At 37.5% G+C, this 25422-nt stretch overlaps 2 protein-coding genes across 6 annotated transcripts in view; one reads left to right on the forward strand and one right to left on the reverse strand.

The window, feature by feature from the left end:
• The window catches only part of FANCC (FA complementation group C), an 85412-nt gene extending 68395 nt beyond the window's left edge, over window positions 1-17017 (forward strand). For all 4 annotated transcript variants that reach the window (XM_075740908.1, XM_075740906.1, XM_075740905.1 and 1 more), the window contains 6 exons: window positions 3200-3299; window positions 7866-7941; window positions 8756-8837; window positions 11501-11672; window positions 14558-14758; window positions 16656-17017. In XM_075740908.1, the coding sequence (XP_075597023.1) occupies window positions 3200-3299; window positions 7866-7941; window positions 8756-8837; window positions 11501-11672; window positions 14558-14758; window positions 16656-16799 (775 nt within the window). In that variant the 3' untranslated portion in view covers window positions 16800-17017. The remainder of the gene's footprint in view (window positions 1-3199; window positions 3300-7865; window positions 7942-8755; window positions 8838-11500; window positions 11673-14557; window positions 14759-16655) is intronic.
• Window positions 17018-20733: 3716 nt separating this feature from the next.
• AOPEP (aminopeptidase O (putative)) overlaps window positions 20734-25422 on the reverse strand; it is a 213353-nt gene continuing 208664 nt past the window's right edge. The window contains exons 18-19 of one of the 2 annotated variants that reach the window (XR_012833149.1): window positions 24279-24427; window positions 20734-22300 (exon numbers count right to left, since the gene is read on the reverse strand). The gene's annotated coding sequence lies outside the window, so the exon portion shown is untranslated. The remainder of the gene's footprint in view (window positions 22301-24278; window positions 24428-25422) is intronic. The other variant, XM_075740903.1, reaches the window with a different exon arrangement.

Here is a 25422-nt window from a genome sequence, read left to right on the forward strand (position 1 = left end):
ATCGTTCTTTTTAAGTGTATGTACTGCCAGGGTTATCAGTATGACAGTTTTGACGCAACAATAATGTATTTAGGGACTGACATTCTTTGTTCATCAAATGTTTCCCTTTTTAAAAAAAAAAGGGGCTCCCAGGTGCACATGTTGGGGAGCATTTGAGTGTCTGTGTGCATGCTGAGGTTTGTTGCAGGCACTAACAGCTGAATCTTTGCTGTAGAAACTGTAGACTGCTGTATTGCAAGTGTGGAACCACTCGGCAGCTATTGCTATGGCAGTCCTTTCTGTGGCTGTGGTCCAGTGTCTGAGCACAGCTAGCATTTTCTGAGTAGTTGAGACCAGTCATTTTCCAAAACCAAAATGCACTTGAAAATTGGTGTGACTTCAACAGACCTGTACCCCTGTCTTAGGCTGGAGGCTGTATTTTGTAATGGTGTAGGGAAACGAAATTTGTTCAGGCTTCTTGGCTTATTTAGAGTCATGGTATATAAAATATTTTCTAAAAATAACATGAGACTACATAACTTCTGCACCCTTTCCATTTGGTAGACAGTAAAAATGGATGAGATGCTGTTTCTCAGATAATGCAGGACTTTGTCCAGGAGAGTATTTCCTAATAAAACTTTGCACTTGTATTGGTGTTCCAAATCATCTTAGAAATTAATCATTTTTTCCTGTTGCTCAGCCTATATTTCTGCTCCCTTGTTTGCTTTCCATTGTTTATACTTCATATGCTTGTTCCTCTACAGTGTTGGTGTCATGGTTTAACCCGGCAGGCAGCTAACATAACCACATACCTGTTAACTCACTCCCTGCTCCCAGTGGGATGGGGGAGAGAATTGAAAGTGGAAATGGAAAAAAAACTTGTGGGTTGAGATAAAGACAATTTAATAGGACAAAACAAAAAAGGGAAGATGATAATAATAGCAACAACAATAATGATAATATAATAATAATTATTATTAACAACAACAATAATAAATAAATATACGAAACAAGGGATGAACAGCACAATTTCTCACCACCCGAGTGGATGCTCCACAAGATCTCGAGCTGACCTGCTTCCTGGCCCACCCCCCAGTTCTATAATAACACAACAACAACAATAATAATGAATAAATAAATATATGAAACAAGTGATGAGCAGCACGATTTCTTACCACCCGAAGTTGATGAGCTGACCTGCTTCCCGGCCCACCCCCTAGTTCTATAACAACAAATAAATAAATAAATAAATATACAAAACAAGTGATGAACAGCACAATTTCTCACCACCTGCAGTCGATGCTCCACAAGATCCCAAGCTGCCCTGCCTCCTGGCCCACCCCCCCAGTTCTATAATGAGCCTGACATCATACGGTATGGAATATCCCTTTGGCCAGTTTGTGTCAGATGTCCTGGCTGTGTCCCCTCCCAAGTTCTTGGCCACCCTTCGCCTTCTCATTGGCAGGGCAGTGTGAGAAGCTGGAAAGTCCTCGGCTGCTTGGCAACAAGTGAAAACATGAGTGTGTTATCAACATTGTTCTCATCCTAAATCCAAACCACAGCACCACACCAGCTGCTAGGAAAAAAATTAACTCTATCCCTGCCAAAACCAGGACAGTTGGTACTAAACCCTTAATATATTTTTAAAATACTATATTTCAGGTCCACTTGGTCTTATGTGGAGCTGTATATATTAGCTGGCTTTTGCAAACCAATTGGTTTCTGCACCTTTGTGGTCATTTTTGTTGTATTTTTCTGACATCCTTGTCAGAAGTATTGTCAAGTGGGTGCAGACGTTAAGATTCTATTCCAGATTTAGTCACATGTGAGATTTTAGGGGGCTGCTGCTGAAGAACTTGTACTTCATTGCTTGGAAACTGTTATGTTTCTACACCTGGCAGAAAGCTCCTTTTATTTTGGAGGTTAATATTCTGTTACAAGCACGGATCTAAGAATAACTTTTCCTGATATTTTCATTTTTTTATTGAGATTGATTGTGCTAAATGGTTTTATCCCACGAATATCAACTTGTGTTTTTATTTCCCAAGTAGAAGTTTATTTTCTTGCTATGTGCAGCTATACAGAAATCCATACACCTAGACTGTCTTGAGTTTCTGTCTACTATTTCTTGTATTAGTGATTATATTTGCCTGTTGTTTTGTGAATATTCTCTGTTACAGTAATGTGTTAGCTGTTCTTATCTTTTAGATCATTATGGAAAAAAAGCAACAATTTTCTATTAAAAATCTTGTATCTCAGTGGCAGCTTACTTTGAACATTTTTTTCTCCTTACTATTACATGTCTTTCAAATAAGAGTATGAAAATTACACTTTGCTGCCCATGTGTTTTTCTGCTCCATTTGCTCAAGGTTACATTATGCCCTATGAAGGCCAGTTAAAGCATTCACCTTCCTGAACCTCCAGAGTGGATTTTGATTTCACCACTGAAAGCACATTGAAATGCACTGGTCCCTAATTAAATCTGTAGCAATTACTGATCTTTGGTATATACTCATTTCTGTTTGTGCTTCTGATTCATTGTTTAACGATCACTAAGGAGTCACAGCGACTGAACAGCATCTGTATTCTGTTGGGTCTCCTTGTGTAGTTTTTTAAATATGTAACTTTTAAATTTGATCAACAACTTTTCTTTGTTTGTTTTCCTGGCCCCAGTAGGATTGTTATATTTAACAGTTTAAGTCAAGGGTTGTGTTTTTTATTGGTTTTTTTTCCCCAGGTACTGCATCCCAGGAGATTGTACTAGATTGTACTTTCTCTCTAATCTGACATGGCCTACGGGATGCAGTCCTGCAAAGCACCAAACTGTGCTTAACTGTAGGCGTAGGAGTAGTTGCTCTGAACCCAGTAAGACGGTTCAGATGCCAGATTTGCCTGATGAAGTTGTGGTAGTCTCTTTTTTTAATTTTACACTTTTTTCTCCTATTCATAGGGTAAATTATGTGTGTCCACATGTATATTATATACTAAATCTAGTTTATTTGTAGGAGTTGCATATGTGGTTTTAAAAGTAAAAATAGAATTTAAAAAGCCTGCAAAGTTAGTATTTCTATCAGTTTCCATACTGACATAATGCACTTAGACACAGCGTGAATCTACAGCATACAAAGAATGTACCTTTTTTTTATTCACATCAATTAACAGCGGTGTGACAGGCAGACTAATTATCTGATCTGTGATAATCTAACTTGTCAATGTCTAGGAATGCACTGTTGGAAACTGATGGAACTCCTCAAGTTATGACAATAATACAAGTGTTTACGCAGCTCTTCCTTCAGGCTCATCAGAATGAAAACAAGCAGGTTAGTCAAGATCTGTTTCTTAATGTTTCTTTCCAGTGAGAAGATACAAAATTTCACAAGAAAAGAACAAGTCTACTGGTAAGAACGATGACTTATTATTGGGCTGAATAATAGCATCTCTCTACAACTGAACATGCATGCCAAAGTTCAGTTTAAACATTTTCACCCTGTGAATAAAATTGTAGTGTGGAACCAATATGTAAGAGCAATTTACCTGACTTTACCTTGGAGTAATCCTGCAACCTAAACTGATTTTCACAGGGGCATTTCTGCTGGTGCTGAAGTTTCTGCCTGTATAGTGAACATGATCATGATCCTCTATCTTTGATAGAAAGGATAAAAAACTTTACATGTGTTTTTGTTTTGCAGTAGCAGGGTTTCTGATAATAAATGAAACAGAGATAATAACCCCACCCCCCATTCCCCCAAATAATTGTAAGTAGGACACCTGTCTGTTCTAAAGGTAAAAGACACAGAATACATACTGGTTTCAGTTTCTGGTCTTCAACATTTCTCAGAAATTTTTCCTCAGTCTAAAGCTTCAAATTTCCCAGCTTAGTGTCTCTTCTGCACAGATTTTTATACTGGTCTTGCTGAACTGAATTAAGTAGAATTACTTTTGTATGTACTGATTTAAACAAGAGCAGGATAATTTGCTCATTTTTATATTTCAAAATGGAGATATGAAAAAGTCTCATCTTCTTTATAGTTTGCAAACTTCTTTTCAGGTTCCCAAATCACACTGTCATTTCACATCCTGATCATTTTGTTTGGTTGTTTAACTCCCATTCATATGATGTAAGTTTGGAAAGTATCTTATCATTTAATAGCTTTCACTTTAAACTTAAGAAAATTTCCAGTTTCTTTGATTTTTGCATCAATTTGGGGAGATGGTAGCTAGGAAAATTTTGGGACTTCTTGGAACTTGTGACGTACTGGCCTTTAATTAGCAGTGTGATTGAATCTGTCTTTTAGTTTCAGGCAATATGAATTAAGGATGAAACTGCAGCTGTCTTGTTTAATATGCAGGTGCTGTGCATGTTAATTTTATGCCACCCTGACTGCATGGCAACAGCATGCTGTGTAACTCCAGGTGGGGTGGCTGAGTGGAGAGGGACACTGGAGATTCCACACCCATCAGACACCCAAGAGCTAATCCTGTTGTGCAGGTGATGTGTTTGCTTCAGGGTAAAAGTCCTTCACCTGCCAGCACTGTGATACGGACTATTGCCCACTTTTTGGAAGTGGTTTTAAATATTAAGTTTCCTCTATTTAACTTGTATACAGTGTAATTCATGAGGGTCTAATTAAGGTATTATCTTCAATAGTAGAATTTTAAATACCTTGTTTCACAGTTTAGGAAACAACCATAATGTTAACTAACAGTTGGTGTACAAACATGCACAAACTGCTTCCTAAACTTTGTTTAAAACAGATGATATTTTTTTGTCATACCAGTATTACATTTATTCATTAGGCACCCATCTTTGTGGTATCTGGATGCCCTTGACAGGACATAATGTGCTCTGTTAGCATTTCACAGCAGAATGGTAAAACCATTAATGACAGAGGATGAAGAGGGTTCTGGCTGGGTCATCTGAGACCTTAGGAATTTATAGTACAGTTAATTGAAAAAAAGGCTAGGCAAACAGATGTGTCCACAAAATTTTCAAAAGAACCAGGTCATATCTGGCAGCTGCACGGGTTTGCAAGCCAGGAGGAGAATGATTCCTATTGCAGTGTGGCAGCTGTCAGAAATAGCTGTCTTCTAATAACTTTATAGACTATTTAGAGAACAAGGTTTGGCAGAAAAAACCTGAGGAGTATGAAAAAACAGTGCTACAGGGTTTAAGAATAGTCCTGTTTCCTGTGTTTTGGGACACTGAAGAAGGCATAAATGGAACATAGGGTTTAAACCTACTTAGGAAAACAGATCATTTGTGTAGTCATCAAATAAGAAATTTAAGGATGGGTGTACTGAGATCACTGTTGGGATAATCCTTTACGTGTTTTGTACAAGCAGATTTCCTTCAAGTTTGTGATGGCAGTGAAAGTTGACCTAAGGATATTTGGGTCATCTTACTTGCAAATTTATGAATTTAGAGTTCATGTTTTTATTTGATGGAAATTATAATTTCCTCCAGGATTATTTTCCCTTGATCATTTCAGAATTGTCAGTGGTTTTCATCTGGGAATTCTGTTTTAAATAGCTGGATAAATATTTCAAGCCAATGTTCAACATTTGTTTCCTGTTATATATCATGGCAGTTATTATAACCAGCCACATCCAAACTTGTTCTGTCTCTTTGTACATTGTTTTGTACTTTGTGATGGCTTATGTAAGGAAAGAACTGCCTAAAATACTGTGTTTGTATGACAGGAAGCAAACCTTTTTTGCTTTGCTTAAACAGTATACTGAAAACTGGTTTTCACTTACTTTAAAATACTGTTTTCATATGTAACTCATGCTGTAGGTTGTCTTGGCTACTGCTAACTGTGTCAAGGGCTGCTTTTCATGGGGATCTTTGGTGCAAGCTAATTGGCTACACGCATACTTTAGTATAGAGATTGTTAATTTTTAATTGACCTAATTCCACTTGACAAGTAGACTTTTAGGGTTTTACCATACCAGTTACACAGACTGTCTGAGAATACTGTAATTTCAACTAACTGTGGTTTACAGAACAAAAAACTGAGTCTGTATTCCCAGTCTGCGTTTCAAGAGATGATCTATTTGCTAAGCAGTCCTCCTAAAGAAAGGAGACTGAAGAGTATTAAAGTCATTGGTATGGAGACTTGAAGACTGATATGACAGAAAATGAAAAGAAATTAAACGGACCTCTGGAGGTCATCTTGTCCAACCCCCCAGCTCCAGCAGTGCCACGTAGAACCAGTTGCCCAGGACCATGTCCAGACAGCTTGTAAAAGACCTCCAAGGACTGAGACTCTACAGTCCTTCTGGGCAACCTGTGCCAATGCTTGGTCACCCTCACAGTTTGAAAAAAAACCCCCAAAACCCCTGGCTTCTGCTATTCAGACAGAACCTCCTGTGTTTCAGTTCGTGCCTATTGCCTCTGGTCCTCTCACTGGGCACCACTGAAGAGAGTCTAGCTCCATCTTCTTTGCACCCTCCCTTCAGGTATTTAGATACGTTGATAATAGCTCCCTTAGGCCTTCTCTTCTCCAGGCTCTCTCAGCCTTTCCTCGTAGGAGAGATGCTCCAGATCCTTAATTGTCCTTGTGACCCTTTGTTGAACCCTCTCCAGTATGTCCATGTCTCTGTTGTACTAAGGAGCCTAGAACTGGACATAGTACTCCAGGTTTGGCTGCTGCAGTGGCTGCTCACCAGTGCTGAGGAGAGGGGAAGGATCACCTCCCTCGACCTGCTGGCAATCTTTTGCCTAGTGCAGCTCGATACCATTTGCTGCCTTTGCAGTAAGGGCACCTTGCTGATTCACATCAACTTGGTGTCCACTAGGACCACCAAGTCCTTTTCTGCAAAACTGCTTTCCAACTGGCTGGCTCCCAGCATGTACTGGTGCCTGGGGTTGTTCCTAGCTGCAGAACTTTACACTTCTTCTTGCTGAACCTCATGAGGCTTCAGTTAACACAGTTCTCCAGCCTGTCAAGGTTCCTCTGGATGGCAGCATGACCTTTTGGTGTATCAGCCACTCCTCCCAGTTTAGTGTCACCAGCACACTTGCTGAGGGAACTCTGCCTCATCATCCAGATTATTAATAAAGATGTTAAACAGGACTGGACCCAGTATTGACCCCTGGGGTACACTACTAGTTACTGGCCTCCAGCTGGACTTTGTGTCAATGACCCCCCGCCCCCGCTCCAGGCCCACCCATTCAGCCAGTTTTCAATCCACCTCAAAGGAAGTTCATATTGCACTTGCACATGCATGCTACACATTAGCATGCCTGTAATAGATGTTTGCAGAACAAAAAGAGTAAAGGTGTGCTGCTTGTAGTCCTAATTACACAAGCAGTAATGTTGCATGTACCCAGATAAATAGAGGCCAAGTCCGTTATCTACAACTACCCCATTTGTGCTGATTCAGACCCTAAAATTTTTAGTTTTCCTTTTTTGAATATAAGGCAATAACCTACATCAAAGCCTCAGATTTTGTAGATGGTATTAGTTCCTAGTTTAATATGATCTGTGGATCTGTTTACACTGGAAAATGAAATTACACTAATTAGTGTCTCTTTTAACTTCTACATATTAAGAGTGAAGTTTTTGTGATTGCAGGGGAAAAGCCTAAGAATATTAATATCTAATTTTCTTCATACTATGAATCTTTTAAATGCATGTATTTTAAAAATCCATAAATAACTTTTTCTAAGCAAGCTTTTCCTAAATATCCCCCATCTTTCCTTATGCAAAATCCTAAAATTAACTGTAGAGTTACTTTTGTGTTGCCTTGCTTCAGTCTGTATTGTTAATTACTACCTTACTATTATTACTATTGTTAATTACTACCTTAGATGAGATTGTTCACTGTGGGTTTGTTTTGAAAACTGACCAGAAAGTTCTTAAAATAATGATTTTGTATCTTAGCATAAATTTCCACTGAAGGCCTACTTCCCTTACCATCACCAGCCTCTTGTAACAGCTTTACTCAGATGTCCTTTTGGTAAGTTTCTTCATCAAATATTTGCAGCATTAGCCAACCTGCATGATCTGTATATGTTTTTAAATGACTTTAAAAAGGATGAAGACATCCTTTGCTATTTCCTAAATAGGGTGTGTTGACTTAGCAATTTTAATAATATTCTTTTAATGTATTTTTTTGCAGGAACATCTAATTCTCATGGAACAATAATAGAGATTTAACTTTACATAAAACTAAACCAGAAGTGAATAACAAAGAAAGAGTGCGTAATTTTGTAGGAATGAAGACAAGTTACTGAGATTGTCAAAATACTAAATATTTTTATCTTGTAGTATTAGTAATTGTCATTATGAAAAATTTCATATGTATATTACAAGAAATAGCCTTGCTGTTTGTCTCTGAAACTTGAATTCTGCTGATCTTTTAGGTTGGAAAGGTAATATTTTTTTCAGGTTTCCCATTTTTATAGATCAAGAAACTGCTGCTCAGTATGGTACAGTTTTTCATGAGCAATAATTTCAACTCAGTGTAAGAGCTAAGAATGTTACTCCACTGACTGTATATTAATATTCAGGTAGCATTTACAGAAGGGTACATCAACCTCATTTGAGTATTCCTAGCTGTACTTCCTCACATGGCTTTATCAATGAATTGTTCTAAGAAACACAGTATTGTTAAAAATTGGGAAAATTTAAAATGAAATTTTAAATCCTTTGTGATAACTGAATCAAGTTGCACAAATTTTAATGCTAGCTTAATATGGTTAATTTCACTCTTGTGTTCTAGTTGGACAGACTAGACTTTTAAGAGTTTTGTTTTCATCCTCCCTCCTCAGAACTGCCAACTATACACTGGTCTCAACACCTGAAACACATTTCAGATATGCTCAAAGCATTAGTAGAAGATACAAGCGTTAGGTAAGCAGTACTATATTTTCTAAATTCGTCCTTTGCATATGTTACGTTGTGAAAAGTCATGTCATTTGAAGTCTTTGGTGGCTACATTTCATCATTTTCTTATTATTAGAATAATAATACTTGCTGAACCTGAACTTTGTAGCACTTATGGACCTGACCAATAAGCCTCTGAGTAAACAAAATCTTGTTCTTTTCAGCAAATAGCCAGCTGTATAACAGAAATGTTTAGTTGCCTACTCTCTCATTTTTCCCCAAAACTTTTAAAACTGATTCTAGATTGAATAACAAGAGAGCTTTTCCAACCAGAAAAGCAGCTAGCATTGGAAACAGCCTGTCGTGAGCAGCGCTGATTTATGAAGGAGATTGTACTGGCTCTCAGCAGGCTTGTACAAACATCTAAACTTCAAACTTCTTGATTTTTTTTATAAAGATATGACTGTTAGACTGCAGTGTCACTGTTTATTAGTCTTGAGTCGACACCCCATGTTTCTGACCTGTTGCCCTTAGCTTTTTTTGTCCAAATAGTTGCTATGCTGAATGACAGTGTTTGTCTACATTAATTCTACTACTGCTTTGATAGTAGATTCTTTAGGACTATATGAAAAGAATGAAAAAAGATACATCTCTATCTGTTGCTGCCCTTTAATTGTTTCTTATCAGGTATGTGATTATGCCTGACCCAGCTAGAGCTTGGATATGAGTCTGCTTAGATCTGCTCCAAGAGTGAGCTTTCCAAAGAATATTAAACAGCTTTTAAATTCAAAGAACCAATTTCATTTTGATTTAAAACCCAAAATATTTCAATGGAAACACAGAACACCTAGACCAGATAGACTTGCAAAACAAGATACCCAACTGTTCCCGTATCCTGGAAGGCAGATACTTGCATCCACACTTGGTTTCAGTTAACTCATGGAGGCTTTTATTTTTGTTGTTGAGTGGCAGAAAAAAGCTTTTTGCTGTTCATTGAGAGGCCAGGCTGTCTGCTGGCAGTTTCTCTCTTTCTGTATGAGCTGCAGTTCAGTGCTATGTCTTGCCTGTTCATCCCTGAAGTCTGTCAACTCTTTCTGCCCTTGGAGTGTGACCAGTAGCTGACCCTGGCTTCTTAAAGAAACACATAACTCAAGCTCAGAACAAACAAATAAAACAAATATCATCCATCATAATGTATTACAATAATAGAAGCATGTCTGTTCTCCCTTTGTTGCCTAGCCCTTTCTTGGCTTATATTGTCTTTTCCCCGCTTTGCTTTGATAGTACACTAATTTCAATAGTATTGTACTTGCCAGAATATCCTCTTACTTCAGAGCTCATGCAACAATTATGTTTTCTAACAAACCCCTCTCAGTTACAAAGAAAATGGGTCTGGCTTAAGTTTTTAAATACTAATATCCATGAGGAAACTGTATTCAATTTTCTTTTATTGCTTTATTCCTGATTCTGCATCCTTTCTACTTAACAAGATTAACAAAGGAGCAAAAAATGCAACTCTACAACATATCTTCTTGCTTCCGGTAGTCAGTGCTCTGTTTATATAGCTTGTTTTTCAATAGTAAGTCTTAGAGCATGGTGATTTCTGTGTACTTCTACTCAACAGATTGCTTCTGTGCCATTATTTCTTATTATATGTAGTCGTCTTAGTGAACAGTAAATATTATGTGACATTTTAAACCAGAAAATGACTGAGGTACCTTTTGGGGGGGGGTGGGGAGGAAGTCCCAGAAAAAGTGATGGGCCACTTATGGCAACAACAGTGGAGCAGTTGACAGAGGTGCCACTACAGAAAGGGCAGAAACAGCAGTGGGAACAGAAGTGGAGGGTACACAACTCCAAACCAGGCACTGTGATGGTACAGGAAAGTTATGGAGAGTTGTAAGTGCCATGGTGCCTAAGGTCACCAGGCAAGAACTGAATTGTCTTCTGCTAAGTACCTGTTAAAATTCATGCTTGAAGTTTAAGGACTTGTATTTACCCTTTGAGCTATGAACACTTCCAGTCATAAATCCAGTCAATTTTTCCTTTAGTATAGTGATGTGTTCTCAGTAATTAACTTTTAATTAAATTTCATCTTTGACTGTGCGTCACTGGATTTCAGAGCGAGTCTTTCCACTTACATTGTCACAGCATTGAATTACGGTCAGATAAGTAGATTATTTTGCTGAGGGGAGGGCTGTTTTCCTAGATCACTATCACGTTTGTTTTTTCAAAGTTTTTTAAGGTTGCATTTCCAGATTCTAGTATGTGCAAAGACTTTACCGGTGCTGATCCTGTTCCTTTAGCTAAGGAATTTTAGTCTCAGATTTTTTCACACCTATCTAGTTCCCTGAAGTCTGAAAATCCTTAAACTGGAGAGTATAAATGATAAGGCTAAATTTTATGATGTATATTTTAATACATAGTATATTGTCACCAGAAATTGCTGTTATGGATAGTCTGTTCTACTAACAAAGTTAATTTTTTAGCAGCAATGGGTGTGTCTCATTTAACTGTGATTGCAGATAATAGAGTAGTACATGGCTGTATGCTTAGCAGGTAAGGCATTATCTGTTGAAGAGTAGTTTAATGATTTTTATTTTCATGCCAGCACTCTTTGCAGTTAACTTAAGACATTTAAAAATGTTAAATAACAAGAAATACTTAATTGTATCTCTGCTATTTTCCAGTTCTCTTGCTGACCTTTTTGAAATCTGGTTTTTGGTTGCTCGTTTTGGAGAATGGCTGGATATTGCGGCAGAACAATTACTGAAGGCTGCTGTAGAACCAGATGCTTTGCTGTGGCTGCTGGCATTTTACTACTGTCCTCAGAATGAAAATCAACAAAGGACTCAGATAATGGTGGGTAATGTACTGGTAGTAAGCAGCAATAAGCAGTCAATAATCTACTTATATTGCTATAAAACAAATAGTGCAGACCAGAAAAATGAAACGTCTGCACTGGAGAAGGTATTGGCTTTATAAGGTCTCCTGGGAATTGCGGTGCAGTGGAGAAGTTGAAAGATAATTTTTGTGGATTTCCTTCGTGACATTTAGAAAACATTTTTCCACTTTTTAAAGTATATTATATAGATTAGCACCTTCTTCACTTTCTTATGGATAATTTGGGTGCTTTTAATCACAACTAAAACTACTCCAGGAATGGTATTTTTTTTAAATCACTGTGTGGCAGAATTCATCATTCCTGTGTTATGGCATCTTCTGAGAAGGAAACACAAGAGAAATCACAACAGCAGTAAAAGCAGTAAAGATATTTATCCTAACCTTGCCCATCTATTCTGATTTCTCTTACATATCTTTACTGATTTTTGGCATTTACAAGATTGTAGCAAGTATGTTATATTCCTATATGCTAGGTTTCTAACAGAAGGAAGCAGTGTTCTGACCTCACACATTGTACTGCATGATTAGTGCTGTATGTCTGCGTGTGCATGCAAATACAGGAAAGGCTTTAATTTCGACTTGTTATACAAGTTTGAACTAGCCCAAGTAATCTGATCTACAAAGCCCAGGTTCAAAATCTGGCTGCAGCATCTCTAGTTTTCCTTAGTTCGAAAACGGATTCTGTTTGATTTAAAAATGCAGCTCAGCACACCATACTGGTAAAACATCATGCTTTCATTTTACATCTAATGGTCCACGTACAACAGTGTGTTCTGCAATATTTTACTTCCTTCCATTCCCTTCACATGACCCAGATGGCACTACAAATGCAACCTCACATCCCAATCACTTTTTAATTTTTTTCCTCTTCAATTTCTTATAGTCTAGGAGCAGGAGTGGAATGTTGGCTGAGCAGAGTTAGGTTAGTGCTACAGTGAAATAAAAAAATCAAGGTTGGTTTTAGAAGGCAGCTTTGGGAAAGAAGGCAATACCCAAGCAATAAACACGAGTGAAAGAAATTGAAGGACTATAGGTGCAGATCTATGAATGGAATATTGTTCTAACTGCAGCATCACAGAATGAAATCACATTGTCTCGTATATAAAATCATCTACCTGTGTGTCCCCTATTATATCAGTTTGCTATTCTGTCATAATGTATGACAAACTTCAGTGAGAAAAAAGCTTTTCCACTGACAGCCCACGCAGTTACTCATCTCTTCCCAGAGGTCTAATATTTCAGTTAATTATGATTCTTCTTTAGTTACTTCAAGTAAGAAGGTTTTTTGTTTTCCACAGCTCAGGCTACTTCAGACGCATTTCTACAGTTCATGCAAATCTTCTGCCTTTAGTTAGATATTTTCTTTTTCTTTTAATTTGTCCTTTGGCAGGTTAGCTCTCAGCACTGTCAAATGCAGTGGTTTCCTCCTCAACCCCTGCACCTTTCACCAGTTAAGGATTAAGATGGGGTAGGAACTTCTGGCAGATGCCAAGCTGGAGGACTTTTCTTTCAGTGTATTTTTGTGTGGAAAAGGTGTGCAGTCATGACTTATGATTTTGTCTTCCTGCTACTGACTTCAGGTAGCAGCTTATATATCAGCAAGAGCAGAATACATAGGGTTAAAATGATCTGAAGAAGAAAAGGACTACTTTAGTGGTTCACTAGACTTCACTCATATGTGCAGGACTAAATATTCTGCTCCTCAGTATTTAGTCATTTGTTGGTGTCCTTTCAACCTTTAGACTCTGAAACACTGGAGGAACAAAACTTGGAGGTTGGTCATAGTAACTTTGGCACTAAGAATGACTCTCCCAGGGCACGTGAGCTCATGGAGCAGAGCGAATCAAGCGGACTGTCAATCTTCAGTCTCTAGCACATGGGATGGAGGCAAACCATAGGATGCACAGAGGGATAATGGATCTTGAAAAATTCCAGTTAACTTTCTTCAGGTTTTGGTATCATTTGTTGCCTCACATGTAATTGTGAATATAATTAAAGAACAGCATTTTTTTCAGACTATTTTATGTGGAATTGTTGATAGGGCAGGGATGAGGAAAGCCAGATCAGGTAAATGACTGAAACAAATTGTCCTAATGAACATGGTTGACAAACGTGTGTCCTTTTCCTTTGGGTCTGCAGTGGTGTATTTTCCCATTGTTCCTATACTTACTCATTCGGGTTTTTCTACCAGTTTGTTTAGTTTATTTTTAATACAATGAACAGAATTATTGTTAGGATTTTTTGCAATAGTTACTTATAGTTCTTTTTCCATTGTGTAGGTGCCAAAACCTTCTGTTTTCTACTCCCAGTAAAAGTTAGTTTTTATTGGCTAACTCAAAAGGTAAAAATATAAGTTGCAAACAACACAGGAAGAAAGAAAAAACTGCATTCTTACTAGAACATTTTATCAGTCGAGGTCAGGTTGCATGGGGATTTAATTGATTTGTAGCAGCAATACTGAAACGTGCCCTTGAGGAGCCTCTGTTCTTTTTCTCACAATGCAAAAATCTGACCATGTTCTGCTGAGGGACTTTCTCCATTTCCTTTTATTATTAAAAAAGGTCAGATCCTGGCTTGATGCCCTGCCTGCTTAATTTTCAAGACCAAAGAAAGTTAAAAAATCCATTCTGTCCACCTTTGTGTGTGTGCATCACTATAAAAGAAATGTGTACAGCCCTTCCTTCCCTGTTTTCCCTCCTGCTTAAATTCAAACTGTTTTCATGTTTGGGTAGTTTCTGCCAAGGATACAGTTTCCTGTTAGTGAGTAAGTCCAAAGGAAAAATACCATAGGTATGACCTTTATTCTTCTCTGATCCTGCATCATTTGAAATTGTTTCTTACAGGTAGAAGCTCAAGCAGTCTACAGTCATTTAATGAAGCTCTTCAGCTGTACAGTCCTTTCTGTCAAAGACCTGGAGGCGGCTGTACACAGTATAACGGATACAGAGCAGTGTTGTAACCAGCATCTTATAACACATCTTCTTACCAACTTTTTGCTCTTTTCTTCTGGTGGACATACAATTGCCCAGGAATTTATTTACCATGTAAGTGTTTATTGCTTTTTTTTTTCAGTTTAAGTAAAATATATTTTATATTTTTTTTACTATTTTGGATTTAAGTTCCTACCTCTTAGTAAAGCAGACACATAACAGAGAAATAAAGATGATCGTGACTACAGCAACTACACCTAACCAACAACACTTCTATTTTAGCTACAGTCAACATATTTTTCTCCTTGACACTTTTTAGCAAAATTTCACTGCAAAGGTTGCTGTCTTGTCTGTATGACTGCAGAAGTAGCTGGAGTAGTAGCTTACAGTTAAGGGATACATACAGTTCATTTACACCTGGTATAGACAGCATGGGCAAACATTTTGCTTTTCCCAGTTATAAATAATTCCCTTAATTATCCAGATCTTGCAGAGATGATGAAACCGTCTTCTGTCTGTTTGCCATTAGGTAAAACAGGTAGTTACTAAAAATTAGCATTTGTGAGGCAGAAGCTTGGTTCTTAGCAAAGCCAGAGAGGAAAATGGGGTGATAATTAGGAGAAAAAAAGAACTAAGACATGAGAGGACATCACTTAGGGTGTGAAAAAAGGTGAAGAGGACCTGAATGTTGGAAATGTGCCACAGTATCTTGCTATTGTTGATGAGAGCCTTCAGGTATATTGGTGTAAACAGTAAAATGTGTTTGTGTCTCTCAAGATAAATAGTGCTATCTCAGTATGAGATTAGGAATTTATTCCTCTCTAGCTATGAAACTGTACTCTTTTAAGAAGTACAAGCGTCCTGTGCAAGCAGGTCTAGGTCCAGTATGTGATTTTAGCACTTAAAAAGTGCTAAAGTTCATTTCAGCAGGAGTGTGCTCTTCCATCTGTATAGGGTATATGGCATGTATAAAGAGTATGATTTTATGACACAGGGAACTGGAAACCTATTTTAGTGGCTATTCCTTCTGGCTGACTAAACAGACATAACATGTTTCTGTTTAAGAATGGCTATGATATTTCTAGCATTTTACGTCTAAGTTCACAAATGATCGATTTCTTCTTGGTGTAAGAATGTAATGATAAAATTAGGGTGTTTGTATATATTTTTACATTATTTGTTTATGTTTTTAGTATTTCTCTTTTGAGGAAGTTGGCTGTTGAGGAGTGATGCTGTAATAGACTAGTCGGCTGCTTTAAAACTCTTCAGCAAAACCAAAGGCAATTTCTTTGTTTCTTTATAGAAAGCAACATAACTAACTTTCAAAACACTGACTATTCCCCAGTGGTGGCCTGTTGTAGGCCAGAGTAATGCAGGTCTGATTTATTTTGACTGTGTCTGTGTAATGATTATGGAGTAGCTAGGCTCTCCATGTGATTTGAAAAGGTCTGAAGACAATACATGAAAGGCAGAATGATGTAGAACCAAATTGGGATGCAAGCCAGTGGTTTTGGTTAGCATGGTAAACTCTGGGATTAACACAGCAGATAACATGCAGTAAAGTCCCTCCTGATCTGCAAAAATTGCAGCTTAGGGTCTTTTCCTGGTACTTTGTCATCTTTTGAGGGAAGGATTTATTTTAACTTTTGAAAGCTTTACAGAATTGAATTGTCTCCCCAAATCTACCCAAACCCTTTTAGTTGTTTTCTAAGGAGATGACTTCTAAATGGTTACACTGTCTGTATATTTGTGTTTTCTTTAAAAACCTTTTGATCTCTTGATTTGTTTCACTTAAATTTGAGAGAACAGTAGAAATCTCAAAGTTGCTCAGTTCTGCCAAGATATATGAAAAGAGACGCCTTGGGCAGAAGTTGCTTTTCAACTCAGAGCATCTCACATGTTCAGTGGTGAGGGACAAATCTGTGGTTTTGTTGCAGATATTAATGGAGAATTCTTAGTACTTAGGAACCTAATGCATTATTTCCTCTCATCTTCTCTGTTTTCCCTTCAGGTTACTGAGGCAACTGATACAAGCAAAGAAGTTTGTAGCCTTCTTATCCGTACTGCATACAGAATGAACCATAATGGAGAAGAAAACCAAAGGACTGTGAAGCTGCTGAATGAAATTCTTCAAAAACTAACATCGAAAGTTTAGATTTTTAATGTCAGCTATTTATCAAGCCAACAAATCAGATCTTTATCCAGCTGTCAGACTTTAATTAACATCTTGCACTGCAGGTAACCAAGGGTAGAAAAGTGTCTACTTAAGGATATCCCCCAACTTTGTATTCCCTCATACATATTTGAAAATAATCCTGTTTGGAAATGTTGATGTTTTAGAACATAACAGTAAATATTGAAGATGGTTGAAAATTACGTTCAGAGCATCTTCTTTAACAAGAGACCTACGTCACTGAAAGCAGTTCACTCATCTCCTTGTTGTTTGTCTGGCTGAGGATCAATTTCTTACCCTAAATTACACATGGTTTTATTAGCAAATTGTACCCAACTGCTTGGTTAGCAAGTTGTTCCTAAAATGTTTTGTTCTGTAATTCTGCTTTTATGAAACTAATTATGATCTCAAGTAACTGTTAGTGATTCATAGTCAATGCACTCTATGTTCTCAGGAAATCAGCAATGTTTCCTGAACACTTTACTTCTTTTTGAAAATGTTTCCAAAAGGAAACTTGTCTCAGATTGGCTAAATGATGTTTTTTTTTTTTTCAGTACTGCAGCTTTCACAGGACAGTGTTCTCTGCAAACAGATACTGCAGGTAGAAGTACAGCCTAGTTTCAGTGTGCCAGGACTGATGCTATTGTTTATTCATTTAAGAAATCTTTTTTTCATTCAGACAAAACAGGGCAAGCACAACATAGGCATAAGGAAACTTTCCAGTTTGAGGGCCAAATTTCCTAAAGGGACCATATGGTTGCAACTCATCTCCTTCCTTTTTGTGTCCAGAGGTAGTTTGCCTGCTTCTTCATTTAGATTATTTGTCTCATGCAAAGAGCATGAACTTACTGTTTTACCCTTAGGGGAAAGTATTTGTCCCAAGAAGCTTTGTGAACCTGTTTCTACCTTAACTAGAAAAATAAGCATGGAGAATGGTAATGACAGATGATCTTACCTCTTTTCAGTAATTTGTTCTCATATATTACCTAGCTTTAATGTCAACACTTGCACTATGTTCAGCTACTTGGAACACTATTCTTACATATGAAATCAGAGGCATGTATCTTAACACAGCTTTCTGAATGTAGCATTTGTTTTTGAGCAAGGGAAAAGAAAAACAATGTACTTAGTGTCCCTTGGCTGTAAGAAGTGGAAAGATATTTTCTGTAATGCTGTTGACTGATTTCTTACAATTTTGTTCCCAGTGAGTCATATCAGATCAAATTACAGAAGTTATATGTCCTCTTGGTCAGTTTGTTAATGTTTGTAATATTTGATTCCAGCATATGAAGAGACATTAAATATGTAATATATGTCTGTGAAGAAAGGTGGGCTTCTTCCTCTTTTTAATTAGAAATATTTCTGAGTGAAAAATCAGAAAGAGATATGTTGCAATTTTTCAGTTGCCACACATATCTAAAAAAGCACTATCAAGCAACCCAGTTTTCTATTCCCTGAATATCATACCTGAAAAGCATGGGATTAAACTAAATTATTTGTTGTTGATCAGAAACTGAAGTATTTTTTGAGTGGGAACATATGTGGAGTGCTCTACCTAGAATGATAAATAATCTAAAATTTGTCTTTAAAGGAGGAATGATTTTTTTTTCTTTAATTTCTAATCCATTTGTTGGATGGATGTGAGATTCTCTGGTTTTCCTTAAATTCTCTCCATATTGCATGAATTAGATGAATATATTACCGTCCTTTCACAGAGCACTCATTTTTTTTCCACTTAACAAAGCACATGAATATTTTACTAAGTTTCTTAAAGTCAATACCCTGTTAAATAGTGGTAAGTCAATTCAAGCAGCAGAAAATGTGCAGTAAAGGCAGAAAGAACAACACTAGTAGTGAATTGGTACCTTCTTGTTTTCCTGTGTTTGGCTTCTTAAGAAATACTGCATGACTTAAATATTACAAGGAGGGTTTGCTCATTTCAGGAGGCTTTAAGGAAGAAACCTAATTGATGCTATCTGTAACTTTAAAAAGATACATCTGTACTGGCCTTGCTTTTGCTTTATTTAGCATAGTTGTTATAAATCTTTGGTATTTCTTTTTCCTTGCTCTTTCACAGTGCTTGAATTATGATTCGACTTTGATATAAACCATGATTTTGTGGCATGTTGAAGCTACTTTTGTTAGTTTGCCAATGGAAGGGAACAGCGTGATTTGGTAGATCTGAGTAATGGAAGATTTCTCATGCAGCAGCTCCTGCATTATCCATTCACATGTGTCTTCTCCTCTGTAATCGCTGCTTTCTGGAAAAGTTCTCTGGAGCCTTCATGGCTGTACTTTTATGCAGAACCAGCCAACAAGTCCTGAAATCAGGCGTCAAGTAGCTTGTTCCCTTCCTTCCAATCTCCATGGCAGCACACTGATCCTGGATATTTTACAGAATAGATTGAGCTTTTCAAAATTTTTCTGCTTCAAGGAGTTGTTTTGAATACAAACAGTAAATTTGACTTGTTTATCGATGCTGCTGCTTTCCACTCTAACACTGCTAAGTTACAGCTTTTTGAATTCTGCAAGCTTTCCAGCATGGGGCTGAGTGGTTTCTGTGGATTTTCTTCAGAAAAAAAGCCACTTCTGTGGCTTTCATTCAATCAACATCTTAGTACAGTGCATCTACAAAGCAGAATACATTTTATTTTGTAAGGTATGCTAGGAACAGGTATGTTACCAGGTATTGCAATTTATCTGACCAGCAGTAACATGTTAATCTGTTACTTCTGGGATTTGTGATCAGGTTTCCATACTCAGAGCACTGTAAGTGCAAAGAGCTGTTAATAGAAAGTCATACTGAAGACACAAGTGACTTAATATTAGTTTTGGTAAGTTAGAATTCATGCCATGGTGGTATATGTTTGGCTTGGCTTTGGTTTTGTGGGGGACACAACCCAAAAAAATTCTGAAGCATAATACAAGTTTAGGATGAAATGTCTACCAAAAATGACTTGCAATTATTAAACCAAACACTACTAAAAGTCCATTTCTTTGCTGTATTATCCAATGAGCAATTAAAATGCTAATGTTCTGCGTGAGTAAATAATGTCATGCTAATTAAAATGTGGTTTTTTTCTTGTGATATAAGGGTGTAGGAAGATGAGAATTTCTGACACCAAAGTGCAGCTTTCTACTAGACCCAAGTTTGAAAAGTCAAAACCTGGGATGTTACGAGAGCAGTCTTCCACCAGAGCACTAAGTATGGTTTTGAATCCATGTTTTTATATTTCCAGATACAGTCTGCAATGGCTTTGTTATGCAATCAGCATGTTTTGCTGGGCAAGACCGTAAGTTAAACCGCTGTAGCTGAACTATCTGGTGCTAGAGGCAGCCCTCTAGCACTTAATTCATAGCAGTATTCACATGTGGGCCTGTTTAAGTCCACCTACCTCTCTGGCAAGTTTTTCTTGCTTGTGATACATTTTTTCCGTAAATGCTTGCCTGGATTTAAAAGATACGCTCATGGTAGCCATTTCACTTGCTGCCTTAGCAAAGAGTAGCTCTAATTCTGGGAATTTGCCGTTAGGTGGTCTGTTCACCAGTGAATGCCAAAAAGGAATTTCCCTTGCTTGCATTGGCCATCTTCCTTTACCCAGCTGTCTGGCTGCTGGAAAGGAATAAACCTCATGAGCCCCTTCTGATGGCTTAAGTGTACTCATAGTGACTGGGTCCTTTTAGCAGCCAGGAGTCAGCCTAGGGATAGGATTGGATTTCCATCACCCACTGAAACAAAAAAAATCTGAAATGTCAGCTGGCTGTAGCTGAGTTGTAGCAATACAGCTAGTAGGCATGGATTGTGCCTTAGTTTGTATTTTACATTCTTACATATGTGTGTGAAGGAAGAAGGGGTGAGAAGGAAAGAAAAAAAAAAAAACCCAAGCATGCTGAAACTCAGTTGCAGAAATTTAGCTGGGATTTTTATATTCAATTTAATTGTAGTACTGATAAGATTAGGAAATAAAAGTTCCATATAAGACAGTTTACCTGAACAACATCAAGTAGCAGAAAAAAATAATCCAGCAATATTATGCCTTTGATAGATCTGTACATTTAAGTAACTTCCCATCTCTTAATAAATCTTCCTGCTTTAAAAACATGTTTCATAACTCTTTTGCATTATGTCAGATGATAGACTCATTTCATAAAAAAGCAGCTCCTCTGGAACAACGACCATCTCTTTTCTACTACTTTGAATAAAAATATCTGTTAGGCCCATGAACTTTGGCAGATGCATATTGCCATCTTGAAAAGAGCACATTTTTACTTATTCTTGACCATAATGAACAGTTCCACTTAGTTATCCACATTCTGGATTACACTGTCCTTGAGATTTCCCATGTGTATGTGCAAAATCAGCCTGTACATAAAGTTTATTCACTCCTTGCTGTTTTATTTCTTAGCTTGTGGGTTTATTTTGAGGCTCCCAAAACAGGTGCATGCAGTACGGCATTTGCATGCTACTGTTAAAAGTTGCCTTAATATTTCACGTACGAGAAAGCAGCTTTTCTTTGTTTTGACTAATGATGCTATAACTTTCCATAAAGTTGCCTAAAGATAAGACTTCCATTTTTTTTATTCCAAACTAACTTGCAGTGACAGGTGAAGATACAAATTTCCCATCTGTATTATCATTTCCTGTAGAGACTACCAGTAAGTGTTTAAGTGCTTTTAATCTCACTTAAAATATCAGTACTTCCCTATCAGCTTGAGATGCCTGTGAACAAAGGCAAAAGCCAGTATCAAATTCCACTGAAGAGGGAGCGAGACCTTGAAATTTAATACAGAATTAATTCTTAAGATGGAAAACTGATACGCATGTCTGGGAATTCAGGCATTATTTGTGAGTTTCCAGTAGGCAGGGTCATTGCCATCTTTTCTGGAGATATGAAAAAATAAAATGTTGTCTCCACAGACCACTAAATTTCTTCTTCAAATGCATTGCAAAAAACACTATTACGGTTCAACTTTTCCTCTCTTGTGGGTCTGCTTCTTTGCTAAAAGACAGATGATTAGTGCTGAGCAAGACTGTACAGCATACTTTTAGGGTCGGACTGAATTGCTATAGTTGTTTGCTCTGGCCTGCTTGACCTAGGCCATAAAAGGATGCTGAGCAAATGTCAAGCCCAAACCTTACAATTAAGCTGTAACATCTGTTTTGGAAAGATAATTCCATTGGGATTTAAAGGTTTCAGATGATAGCTGTTGAGTGCTTTTCATTGTAGCTTTTCTGACTTGATCTCTTTTCAACAGTTGTGCTTGCTCTATTGGCAGAGCGAGCTCAGACGCAGTTAGTTATTCTTTAGGTAGAAGCGTAGCTTTTTCTTTCTCTTCCTCCTCTCTCTCCCTTTCTGCCCAGGATCCAAAATGAACGTAGGTATGATCCATAATGAATTTCTAGGAAAAAGTGAATCAAGCAACCACAACAAACTAGTTTTTGCTAGGCTAAAGTAGGTATCGGTGCAAGTCATCCAGCGTACCTGTCAGGGAAGGGAAAGATATGCATCAGACTCTGTATCTGCCTTTGTGGGTGATGCCAGCTATGATGTTCCCAGGCATAACCCTTGCGCAAATTTTAATATGTTGATTACTGTTAATTAATTCACACCCATAAAGTTAGTTTATTTTTAGTAAGATTCACTTTGTTCTGATGATCTCTGTCTACCTTTCCTGAAGCTAAGCTAAAGACAGTATTTCCTGTTTTATCTTTTACCATTATGCTGCATGATATATTATCATGACCTAACTCTATACAGCTTTTTGTTTTGTTTTCATAATGTCCTTTTCCATAGTGCTAAAAAGAAATTTTACAGGCTCCTTATGTCTTGAGTCCTACTTGTTTCCTCAAGCTGCCTACTTGCTCAGGCTGCATTTAAGGCTAGACCATTTTCCCTTCCCTCCGATATGCGAGGAACAGGCAAAAGGGTACAGCTAATTCCCTTCTAAATGAGAAAGCACAGAGCCAGCAGCAGCTGCAAACACCTCCCAGTAAAGCTGAAGACAGAAAACAAAGTGGAGGAACGGCTGTCAGCAAAATGGTATGTTTTACTTCGTGTTTGTAGCAGAAAGTGTATGACCAGGAATGCATTGCCTCTGAGGGTGCAAGGGACTTGCCAAGGTCACCCCCTCATTATGGTCTGCCTCTACCTGAACGAGTGACCAAGTAAGCGACACAAGAAGATAGATGGTGATCCTCCCCTAACTGTACAGATAGAGTTGTAGCTTAATCTGAGATTCATTCTTAAAGTTAAAACCTATGAACAGAAAAGAATCAGTGAGATCCTAACCAGCTGCTGGCCTAAGGAAATAAGTGGGAGACAGTCCAGCCTTCTGCATCGGGCTTTCTAATGTTATCCAAAGCAAAACTACCACTGTGTCTGTAAAGGACTGGATTAGGGATGGGAAAAAAAAAAGCAAATAAAATGCTTTACTTTATTCAGAGGGGGCTGACTATGAAACAGAAGTAGAATGAAACCTAAGCAGGGCAAGGACACACCTGTGTGAATGCCTGTGCTTGTCATAGCCATGTACATTGGTATGTAAATGTATGTTAGCCTTGAAGTCTTAATTTTCACACCTCCAGATATTTAATGTTGTAATATTTATGCCACTTTCCCCAAATGCCTGACTATACTTAAGAAAAAACAACTTAAACAACAAATGGGTAGTTTCCACTGGATTTTAGTGTGTTCACAGTCAAGTCTGGATAGAAATATCATGTGGTAAAACATCACTTTCAGCAACGATTTTAGTTACAGTAAGTTTGGAAATGGAATTATTTTTTGTTGTTTGGTTTATTTACTACAATCAGAATCTACAACTTCTTCCTTTCAGAAAATTAATATGGAAACACCTACCTTGGGAGAATCTTGATTAAAAAAAAAAAAAAAAAAAAATTGGTGGTTTTTTTTCTGCTAGGCTGTCACTAGGGCCTATATAAAAAAAAATAAATAATTAAATGACACTTTGTATGGCTCACACCCAGAGGTTTTTTTACATACTTATATAGTGTTATTGAAGCTACTATAAAATACATATAGGAGACTCCTGCTCTCTCTTACTTCTGATGAGTTATGGTGACAATAATTTATTTGAAGCCACCTGTAGCTTCCTTCTTAATCTGGAGCCTCACTATTTAGCAGTGCTTGGATCAGCAACAAAAGGCCATACAATCCCAGATACAGGGTCAGGGCTGCCACCATTTTTTAGGTTATTTGGTGTTAGTGAATTATTTTCTGTTCATTTTTTCAGTTGCTACAATGCATGATGGATCACAAAGCTGTTGTGAGGGAAATCAGTGTTCAAGTTCATGCTCATGTTAATACTGCTGAGACAGACTGAACAGCTGTAGCAAGCAAAATAAACTACTGCTGTGCTCAGTATTAAAAAAATAATTAAATAGATTGTTTTGAAAGAACAAAAATTTGGCGATATTTGCAAATGTGTGGAATGTCTTACCTGCCATGTAGTTTTTAGCAGTACTGACTATGAACATGCTTACAACATATTTAATTTCTGTGTGTCTTGTGCAAGAGCCTTATCCAGCTTACACAATGGAAAAGGCAAAAAAGCAAGCTGGTTTCCTTTGCTGGCCTTTGCAGAAAAACCTGTGAAATGAAGTGTAACTCTTTTATGAATTGGATCCCTTAATATCTACATCCGTGAGCATAACTACTGCAATGACTTCTACTGCATCTCAGCGCATTCTTGGACAATTTCCTAACTCTTGCTGCATTTGAAAGAAATTGCTGAGTGTCCCATAATTTGGGTATTGACAGTGTGTGCCTGGAAAGGGGGAGGTCAGAAAATGTAGGGAGGTAGAGAGGACTGTACTCTTTAGACTGAAGTCACTGTTGAGGCAGGCTCTTACTTTACTTTAGATTTCGAGCACAAGAACTTTAAAAAAAATTAATGAGCACATTTAATTTTTCTTGTTAATAAAAGTAACAACTTTCAGCTGCTTCTCTCCTACAGAAAAGCAGAAACGGGGGCATTCTTTTTTCCTAAGTTTGTAAAGTTGAACCACTGTGCAATGGAGAGATTACACATACTGGAAATAAATACTTATTTTTACAAGAGCATTTGATGTAAAATAATAGTGTACAAAGTAAATATGTTCACAAATTTTTGTGCTTAAATTCTTTCTCTCTGAAAGGAACAATTGAGATGTCTTCTGATCAGTGGAGCAGTACATTCCTAGGAAAGAAGGGCTACACTTGACATGTCACTGTGCAAAAGGAGCAGCACAGGGGTATGGAAATATTTTCAGGGAATGGAAGGTCTGACATTTGTGGTAAAAGTTAACCTAAACAAGACAGAGAGACAATGCTGATATTTGTTTTTCCTTCAGTCCCATCTCATCACCAGGATGATGGTTGGTCACTTTTCACAGATTATTTCAGCTTCCCATTCACCTCCCCAGCATCACTCCAGATCCTGCTTTACATTGGCTTTTTAATTTGGCTTAGAATTTGCAAACAAAATTTTAAGTACAGAATACAGTTCAATCAAATTTCAGAGACTGCTAATGTTGGCCGAGTTACTGGAGTGCATGAAATCATTCAAATCAAGAGTCCTTGACATCTGCAAACAGGAATGCTTG

The sequence above is a fragment of the Balearica regulorum genome, chromosome Z, assembly GCF_011004875.1.
Source record: "Balearica regulorum gibbericeps isolate bBalReg1 chromosome Z, bBalReg1.pri, whole genome shotgun sequence".
In the NCBI taxonomy this organism is placed as follows: domain Eukaryota; kingdom Metazoa; phylum Chordata; class Aves; order Gruiformes; family Gruidae; genus Balearica; species Balearica regulorum.